The sequence below is a fragment of the Toxorhynchites rutilus genome, chromosome 2 (assembly GCF_029784135.1).
Source record: "Toxorhynchites rutilus septentrionalis strain SRP chromosome 2, ASM2978413v1, whole genome shotgun sequence".
NCBI classification, from domain to species: domain Eukaryota; kingdom Metazoa; phylum Arthropoda; class Insecta; order Diptera; family Culicidae; genus Toxorhynchites; species Toxorhynchites rutilus.
Genome location: NC_073745.1, coordinates 59,531,791 through 59,541,663, shown reverse-complemented (window position 1 = coordinate 59,541,663; position 9,873 = coordinate 59,531,791). Strand labels below are relative to the sequence as shown.

Here is a 9,873-nt window from a genome sequence, read left to right as displayed (position 1 = left end):
GGTTTGTTCATGCTACCCATCACTAACCGTCTATGGCGCTGCGGATAGTACAGCTGTAGCCATGTACAACGGTGAAACAGGTCGGTACAGATACAGCGATTGTACCGAGTTGGTTGCATGGTTCTAGCGCTGTACATGGTGATAGACATACAATTTTCGAAGTACAATGCTAGTGCAGTTGCATGTCTGTCATAAGTATGATGATGATGTTGGATTAAAGAGGCTTTAAACTTTTCAGTTCATTCGCCTCTAAATTTCATAAGTATTACACACTTCAGATTTTTTAAACGTTGAGAATAGCTCTATATTTTAATGAAAAACAAAAAGCTATACATTATTCTTTTTATTGTTGAACGAATATTATAAAAAAACGGACATCACTATCAAAATCATACATGAAAAATTTAACGAAAGTCCGCACTCACTCGGCGCTTAACGAAAAGTTTCGCCCTGTGCTTCGACAAACGTCAACACTCTGCCTGCACAGCTGATTTCAAACTAGAGGTGTGCAAATCAGCTGATCATGATGAACAGCTCTGATCATATCAGCTCATCTAAATGAGCTGTTCTTTATGAACAGCTCTTCAGCTCAGTTGTCAGAGCCGACTTTCAATTTGGGTCCCAAACTCGATAGCCACGAAGCCAGTTTGAAAATGTTAAAATTCAAATGAAATTTTTCACACCATATTATTAATTACTTGAAACACGTATTCCAGACTATTATTTACAACAGACTCGGCGAGTACAACATTTCCGACATTTTTACTGAGGCTTTACATTACAATAGAAAGTTTTCTTCAAAAAAAAAAATCTTATGAGATTTTTGCACCGCCTGCAAACAAAGTGTTTTTCATTGAATTAGAATACTCATGCGATACACAGAAGTTAATTTTCATTATTAATTTGAATTTTAAAAACGTGTTCATTCTGCCTGAGAGCCAATTATTATTTTTGGCGCCCCCTAAACTGGTAAACAAAGCTCAATGCCGTCAACGCGAATATAACAGTTGAAAAGACGAGGGACAAATGAAACTAAACTGATGTCTTAACACGAAGAGCGAGAGACGGTCAGTTCATTTGAATCTTACAGCTCACACACTCTCTTCAATTCTACAGCTCTTTTCTCTCCTTCATAATCATCAAAGTGAGCTGAAGAGCTGTTTGATTTTTTTTGCGAGCTGTTCCGCGTCAACTCACTTCAAAGAGTCGATTCTTCGGAACAGCTCATGAGCGGATGGCACATCTCTATTTCAAACCAAAACAAATGTGGCCCGAATCAATATTTTCACCGTGCTTAGAAAAAACCCACAAAAATCAAAGCAATTTGGTGTTAAAGCCATTGCCACGAAATGCATTCCAAATCGCTCAAAGCAAAGGATTCTTCGCTGGTTTCATACTATATCCTGTGCGCGCTTCGTGTTGCGCTAGTGCTGGTGCCCCAGGTGGGCTACATACATCCGGATGAGTTTTTCCAATCGGTGGAAGTTATCGCTGGTATGAAGTGCTGCATTGCTTTCATTACAATTACATAGTGCATTTATGTTTCGCTCACTTTAAGGCGACGAGTATGGGCTGGAGGTAACCAGAACGTGGGAATTCAACAGAACGTTTCCAATCCGATCGATTGTCATTCCGTACGTGGGATTGAAAATTCCCTTGAGCATGCTTCGGTTTGTGTCGATGTACACCAGGCATTATTTGGGTGTCAACTTACGAGGAACCTATGTTACGTTGGTATTCCCCCGACTGCTGATGCTGGCGCTATCGTTCGTGAACGATTGGAGTCTTTGGAGAATATGCAAAACCTATGGATTGGATGGTCAATTCCGGATGCTTACGCTGGCCAGTTCCTACGTTATGTTGGTCTACGCCACACGCACATTCACGAACTCGATTGAAATGGCTCTCTGCTCGCTGCTGGTTTATATCGTCACCGAATGTATGATCCATTCGAACACTGTTATATACCAGCGTGAATTCCTTGAGGAGAAGTACAGAAAGGCCCAGAAAACCGTCGATCGGGTGCGGCTCTATAAGCTAAAGATGTCACTTCCGTCCCACTCCCTAAACAAGTGCGCACTGATGGCCACAATCTGCGTGTTTGGCGTTTTCAACAGACCCACGTTCATCCTGTTTGGATTCCCGTTTGTGTTCCAGTGGATGCTTCGTGGAATGGGAACGAAAACCGTATCGTTTTCCGACTTCAACATCAGAATGTTCACTTTTGTGGCCTCCGCTATTCCTGCGTTGATTTTTTGCATCGTGGTGGATTCCTTGTATTACGGTTATCTGACGCCGGCGGAAGTAGAACGGCTCGAGATTGGGATCAATAATTTCGTGGTGACGCCACTCAACTTCATCCGCTACAATATGAACTCGGACAATACCAAACAGCATGGAGTGCATCCGTACTATTTGCATTTGCTTGTGAACATTCCCATACTGTATAATGTGCTGGGAGTCATCGCGGTGACCTCCTTCGTGACGATGATATACCGGTGAGTGTGCTGATATTGACGGATTTCGCACCAACTCGTCTATGGGATTGGCATGATCCTCTCAGAACTTAATGAAACTTTCTGGGTGTAAAGATCTTACCTAATTAAGCAAATTGGCATACTTAGTTTTTCGAAAATTTATATAGACTAACATATGGAAAGGGCTAAATATTTTTGATAATTTTTAAAATTTTTTTTACTCGAAAATGGTATGTCCTACAAAAAAGTGATCTATTGAAGAGATTGAGGAAAATACTTGAATATTCAGGAAAAAAAACACTTTAAAAATATTTTTTTGAAATCCTACACTGAAAAAAATCGATTTCAAAAACTACGATCCAATTTTCTCAAAATGGTCATCTCAGATTTTGATGACAATTCGAACCCCAGATGGTATTTTCCAAGCAAAGTCTTTAAAATCCTCAACCATCGACAAGTAACGGTGTAAACACACAGACCAGTTGATGGAGCTTGTGAATCTTCAATATTTTGGTTAGTGTTATCCTCATCTATACGTCGTTTTTTCTTTGGAACACACCTATTGTTCTAAATCACTGTCAAACAAGTTTCACAAATTCGCATTGTATCATCCAACGGATGGGTACATCCCAGTAAACGTATTTTCTCTATGTCTGTTAACCGACTTAGTTTATTACGGTTACACTTGGGGTTGTTAATACCAGCACTGCATTTGTAATCCTTGCAAATCCTGGAGATTGTTACACATGTTGCTAAACAATTTTCTTTATTGAATTCTGATGATTACGCAGAAACAAAATGCTATTTATTTTTCGTCACTTTATATGTACTGGTAATTTTCAAACAACTGCAGGCCCATTTTATTCATCCGTTAGGTGTCTATACAATCCATTTATTATTATATCTAACTTACAGTGACTCTTAATAGATACCCAAATCTACAACAACTATTCGATACCTGACCGACCGATGAAGGGATTTTTGGCAGACGGCTATTGTTTGAGAGCTGTTGTTGCTCTCTGAATTGGAATATATTGTATTTGACTTTAAAAACAAACTGAAAACTGTACTTTAGCATCCAATCCATTTCTACCTGTTAGTGATTTTTAGTGATTTAGCTGCACAAAAAAAAATGAAAATTTTCAAGAAAAAATCTTGAAAAAGTTTTTGTTAGTAAAACTTTTTTGCCTCAAATATGCACAAGTTGCGATGTATGGAAGAGTTGTAGGGCACATATTTATCTACCACTAGCTGACCCGGCAAACTTCGTCCAGCCCAAAATTTGTTTTTTTGTTATCAATACCTTCAAACATTCACGTTTTCTTACTAAGCGCAAATTCATGAGTCCAATCGCAGAACTGTTCATTGATTGATCTTCTAATCGACCCCGTTCAGTTTACTTTTAACTAAAAAATTCCTAGTACTTCTACCAAAACTCGTGATTATAATATCAGATTATTTTCAGACACAATTCTCGATCAAGATTTGTCAACCACTTGCAAATAACATGTTTCTCCGCTACATGGAATTAATGTTTGATACAGAAAATATGATAGAATGAAGACAGACCCCTCCTTTTTCTCTCCTCAGAGAGGGGGAAAGAGTGCCTATTCACCTTAGAAACGTTTCGTGTCTCCTAAAATCTTCACATGCCAAATTTGGCTCCATTTGCTTGATTAGTTTTCGAATTATGCAGAAATTAGCATCCCCCCCTTAGAGAGGGGGGGTGGAGTGTCTAATCATAGAAACATTTATTGCACTCTAAAACCTCCACATGCCAAATTTAGTTCCGTTTGCTTGATTAATTCTCGAGTAATGCAGAAATTTGTGTTTCATTTGTATGTCAGCCCCCCCCCCCCCCCCATAAGAAAGGGGGGAGGTGTATCTAACCACCATCGTATCATTTATTGCACTCTAAAACCTCCACATGCCAAATTTGGTTTCGTTTGCTTGATTAATTCTCGAGTAATGCAGAAATTTGTGCTTCATTTGTATGGCAGCCCCTCCTTAGAGAGGGGGGTGGAGTGTCTAACCATCATAGAAACATTTATTACACTCTAAAACTTTCAAATGCCTGATTTGGTTCCGTTTGCTTGATTAATTCTCGAGTAATGCAGAAATTTGTGTTTCATTTGTATGGCAGCCTCCCTTAGAGAGGGGGGTGGAGTGTCTAACCATCATAGAAACATTTATTACGCTCTAAAACTTTCAAATGCCTGATTTGGTTCCGTTTGCTTGATTAATTCTCGAGTAATGCAGAAATTTGTGCTTCATTTGTATGGCAGCCCCCCCTTAGAGAGGGGGGTGGAGTGTTTACCCATCAATGAAACATTTATTGCACTCTAAAACCTCCACATGCCAAATTTAGTTCCGTTTGCTTGATTAATTCTCGAGTAATGCAGAAATTAGTGTTTCATTTGTATGACAGCCTCCCCTTGGAGAGGGGGGTGGAGAGTCTAACCAACATTGAATCATTTATTGCACCCTAAAACCTCCACATGCCAAATTTCGTTCCATTTGCTTGATTAATTCCCGAGTAATGTAGAAATTTGTGTTTCACTTGTTTGGCAGCCCCCCCCCCCTTAGAGAGGGGGAGGGGTCTCAAACTATCACATACCAATTTTCATGTTGATCGGTTCAGTAGTAGTTCAATAGTTTCCGTCCATAAGAATCAGACAATCAGACAGACAGACAGAAATCCATTTTTATATATATAGATTTATCTGCCATTTCATCAAAATCTGAGGTGACCATTTTGACAAAATCGACTTTTAGTTTTTGAAATCGATTTTTTCCAGTGTAGAATTTCAAAAAATATTTTTTCGGTATTTTTTCTGAAAATTTAATTATTTTCCTAAAACTCTTCCATAGATCACTTTTTTGTTTGACTTACCATTTTCGAGTAAAAAATTTTATGAAAAAATGATCAAAAATATTTAGCCCTTTCCATATGTTAGTCTAGATACATTTTCGGAAAACTTAGTTTGCCAAGTTGCTCAATTAGGTAAGGTCTTCACGCCCAGAAAGTATCATTGAGTTCTGAGAGGGTCATGCCAACATCTGGTCGAATTGGCGCGAAATCCGTCTGCTGTGCGATATCAGGAATTGCATACGATTACAATGTTCTCTTTCACAGATTCGGCTCTGCTGAGTACACGAGTTTGCCACGTGCTCAATCCATTGTCGGTCTGATGGTCAGCGCAATTTTCTTCCCCATCGCAACGCTATCCTTTATAAATCATCAAGAACCTCGGTTTCTTCTGCCAATCACTTTGCCGCTGATTCTGCTCCACGCTCCCAAACTTAAGAACGGTTTGTGTTCTTCATATCCCTTCAAGGAACGATCGCTGCTCAAAGACTTCCTGTACAATCATTTCCTCAGTACGAGAGCCAGCTCTCGTTACTTACTACGAGTTTGGTATACAACAAACATAGCGCTGACACTTTTCTACGGATTTGTACACCAAGGTGGTGTCTACCAGCTGGCAGAGCACATGGGGCGCCAGATAGAGGTCCGTTCCGCTACCACTCACATTCATCTTGTGACTAGCCACATCTACAGCATGCCACAGTGTTTCCTCAACTTGCCCAGCACTCAGACGCTGCTAGTCAATCCTGAGAATGGCCAAAAGTACCGTCGAGACCGACAGTTTTTCCTGTACGAATACGGAAGCCTCGATTTGGGTCAGCTGTATAAAAAATTGAAACTTATTCTGGACATAAGCGAAATGAAGGCAATCAGCAGCAACCAGAAGTACCTGCTGTATTTGGCCATTCCCTCGAGTCTCTCCGAGGAGCTGAACAATGTTTTCCACAATCGAACCTCTGCCCTGGTGAAGCACACCCAGGTCAAGGTGTTCTATCCTCATCTATCGATCGAAGCAATGCCAAAGCTGCTCGGCCAACACCTCTGCGGCATCAACACCGACGCCGACGAGCTGGAGGATACCTGTCCCATCTATGCGCATGACGACGAGCAGAATCCGTTTTCGGTCAGCCGAGTACTGAAGGAGTTTTCTTCGCTGATCCACCAGTTTGGACTCATCCTGTACCGGATCGAGGTGCGGAAAAAGATCGAATAACAGGATATGAAAACGGGGATACTTACGAGTGAGACCATTTGGTTGATCAGTGATATCATGAGCTAGTCATTGCGTAGTTATGTTACTTCCTTCCTCGTCCTCGAACTGGTATTACATCGCTTTCAACGTATATAAACGGGATAATCAAAATAAGAAAACATTTCTAGAGGCGAATGAACTTAAAAGTGTAAACCCTCTTAAAGCCAAGAAGAAGAAGAAGAAGAAACATTGAGTCACGTTTCAGAAGAAATACAAACGAGATCTGGCCGATTGTATATAACAGGGAATTCGATAGGAATTGAATTCAATAAAACTTGACTAAAACATCAAAGCTGTCTTAAAATTTGTCCATCCATCTTGTTTTACGTAGCTGCCGTATAAGATTAATGCACACATATTTTGGCACAATATTTTGTATTTTTTGATGATCTCACCTACTGTGGAAGATAGTTTAATGTTACCGTAAGTTAAGTTTCAATTATCTTTACTATATTTGTAATGCGAGAAGTGTAAATTTTGATATTGATTCGAAATAAAAAAAAATGAGAATAACAGACTGTTTGAAATATTTTGGAAAAATATAGAGACCCGGGTGACAATGTATAGATTTTATTTTAATATTATAGGGGGAGGGGGACTAAGATACGATTGCGTTGTTAACGTAGATTTACGATATTAAATTATTTTTTTCACTTGTTTATCTCTTTAGATATTTTTTAAACCAAATTCGTTTTTTGTAAGGTCAGCTAGATTTCTTTACAATTTTTATAAGCCAAATTTTATTATATTTTTTTTTCAAATTCTATGACTGAAAGTATGAGGAACCGGATTGTAGGATGCCATATTTTTTCAGGAACGGGATGAGATATGAGAAACTTGAGATGTTGGGTCCTCGGGTCTCAGGGTCGTCGCGTTAGTTGTGTGGGGAGGCTTTCTGATCTCGATTAACGAAACGAAACAATTTTCAGGATGATGAAAAACAGTGCATTGACCTATGGATCCTTCTAATGAGGTGACAGTAACTTCGAGCTGGCGGGCTGATGACCAGGGTTACCATATCTACAGAATAATCTGTTTTTATACAGATTTTTTTAAACTTTTTGAAACCAAGAATCTGTAGTTACAGATTACAGATTTTTAGGGTTTTCATACAGATTTACAGATTTTTCAAAATAACGATCCAATATTAGTTATGGCTTGACCCTAATATTTTTTCACATCCTACCAATTTTATTCGAATTCGTCTCTCATCATTTTGGCATTCATATGTAGCGTGAAGAACTGCTTTCTCATCTCTAATCAGGCGAAAAGATACAAAAGTCTGTGTCGTCGGCTAGCTTTACAATAAATAAATAACTATTTTTATCTTTTTCATACTAAATCACAGTGAATGCGTATTTCTAATTCTAAATTCTAATTCTAAATTAGCGAATTTAAATAACATCTTGGAAGTGAAAAACTCAAAAAAATAGTGCTTTTTAAGGTGTTATTATTGATTTTAACCCAACAATTCATAATAAACATGTTTGTTTCTATCAACCAAATTAAAGTCATTTTTGAATTTGTTCTATGACACCAAACTTCTATCTTCCTTGATTTCACTGCATTATCGTTATAAACAATTCCTGGTGAAAATTCAATCAAAATCTTGAAAAATTCACGAATTTTACTCCGCTTATATCAGCCAAATAAAGGGCCTGGTCGAGTAAGGAAGTAAAAAGTAATATTAAATAAGAAATTTTGGCGGTTTATTTGAACAACTATGTGGTTTAACATAGGATCTATAGTGAAAAACGTACTTTTTCGTTTATTTCACGCCATCCTCAAAAGTTTCGAGATAAATTTTTTTTTAAAAATAGTGAATGTGCATCTTACATCGGTGTATCGAGAAAAATTATCAAATGAAAAATTTCATCAAAAATTTTAGTACTAAAAATATAGCAAAATTTCTATATTTTTAGTACTAAAATTTTTGATGAAATTTTTCATTTGATAATTTTTCTCGAATTTGTTTTTTACTACTATTTGTTTTTTACTACTATTTACTACTATTACAGAATAGGAGTGTATTACTATTTTAATTCATATTTAAATATGTTCCTATGACTTTTCTAGATATGTGTGATTTTTTTCAGATTTTTTTCAGTGTTGCGCGGTACAAAAAAAATATTTTTTTTATATTTCCAAAAAGTCTGGCTGGGTAAGGGAGTAAAAAGTCCCCCAAACCAAATCACCAGCTGTATGAAAAATATTGTATAGGGTACTAAATAAAACATTTTGGCAGTAGTACCATATATGTGAGTCCTTATATGGTACACCATAGGATCTATGAATCTATGAAAAATGCACCTTTTCGTTTTTTCACGCCATTCTCAATAGCTTTGAGACAAAAATACTGAAGGTACATCTTACTAAGGTGTATCGATAAATATCTTCAAACTATTTTTTCATCTAATAATAAAAAAATTTAAATACACAGTACAAAATAATTTTATGTTTTCTGGCATTTCGAAATTTAAAAAAAAAATAACTGGGACTCAACACTTCAAAATATGAGTGGGTCTCAAAACTTCTGCTTTAATTTTTATTTAAATGCGTTTGTATGTGTCTTTTGTTCTACATGTGGCGTAATTTTTCCTGAATTTTTAAGAGCGTTGCGAGACACAAAAATAATTTTCTTTTTTTATTATTTTATTTTCTTGAAATCGATTATTCTATTGTATTCGTGGTTTTTAATTGTGAGATTAAAATAAAAAATAAACAATTCGGATTTTTTTTAGGTGTTGTTCTCATTAATCCGAATGATCTTTCCACAAGGACTTTATTATTTTCTCACAGAGCTTTATCGTACTGCTGACTCCTATGCATTTGGTAAATAATTGAAATCCAATGTAAAGATAATCTCATATATTTTAAGATACGAAATAAAAAAACAATTGTACAGCGCAATGCTCTAAATAAACCGACAAAATGTAGACATATGAAAAACAAAATTAAAAAAATATTAGAGCAGTAATGGGTCTCTAAATTCAAAATAAATTAAAAATGCCCAAAGAAACATTTTTTTTTTCGTGCACTCCCCAACTCCCAACTCTTTCCGTCCGAGCCGATGAGGTTCACTTTGGTCTCATCCGACCACAGCACATTTCTCCATAGTTTCTCCTTTTCCGGGTCCATCGCCCACTCGGCTGTGCGTATATGCCCCAGTATACAAATAAAACATTCAAACATGGAGGAGGTAACATCATGGTGTGGGGGTGCTTTTCTTGGTACGGGGTCCCTTGTACTGGATCGACCGGATTATGGACCAGCAT

The 9,873-nt window shown here is 37.3% G+C and overlaps 1 protein-coding gene across 1 annotated transcript; it reads left to right on the top strand.

The window, feature by feature from the left end:
• Positions 1 to 1,244: 1,244 nt before the first annotated feature.
• LOC129766890 (GPI mannosyltransferase 4) lies at positions 1,245 to 7,064 on the top strand. The gene is made up of 3 exons (XM_055767489.1): positions 1,245 to 1,494; positions 1,559 to 2,498; positions 5,614 to 7,064. Exons 1-3 carry the CDS (start codon positions 1,350 to 1,352, stop codon positions 6,557 to 6,559), a joined length of 2,031 nt encoding a protein of 676 aa, XP_055623464.1. The 5' UTR covers positions 1,245 to 1,349; the 3' UTR covers positions 6,560 to 7,064.
• The last annotated feature ends 2,809 nt before the right edge of the window (positions 7,065 to 9,873 follow it).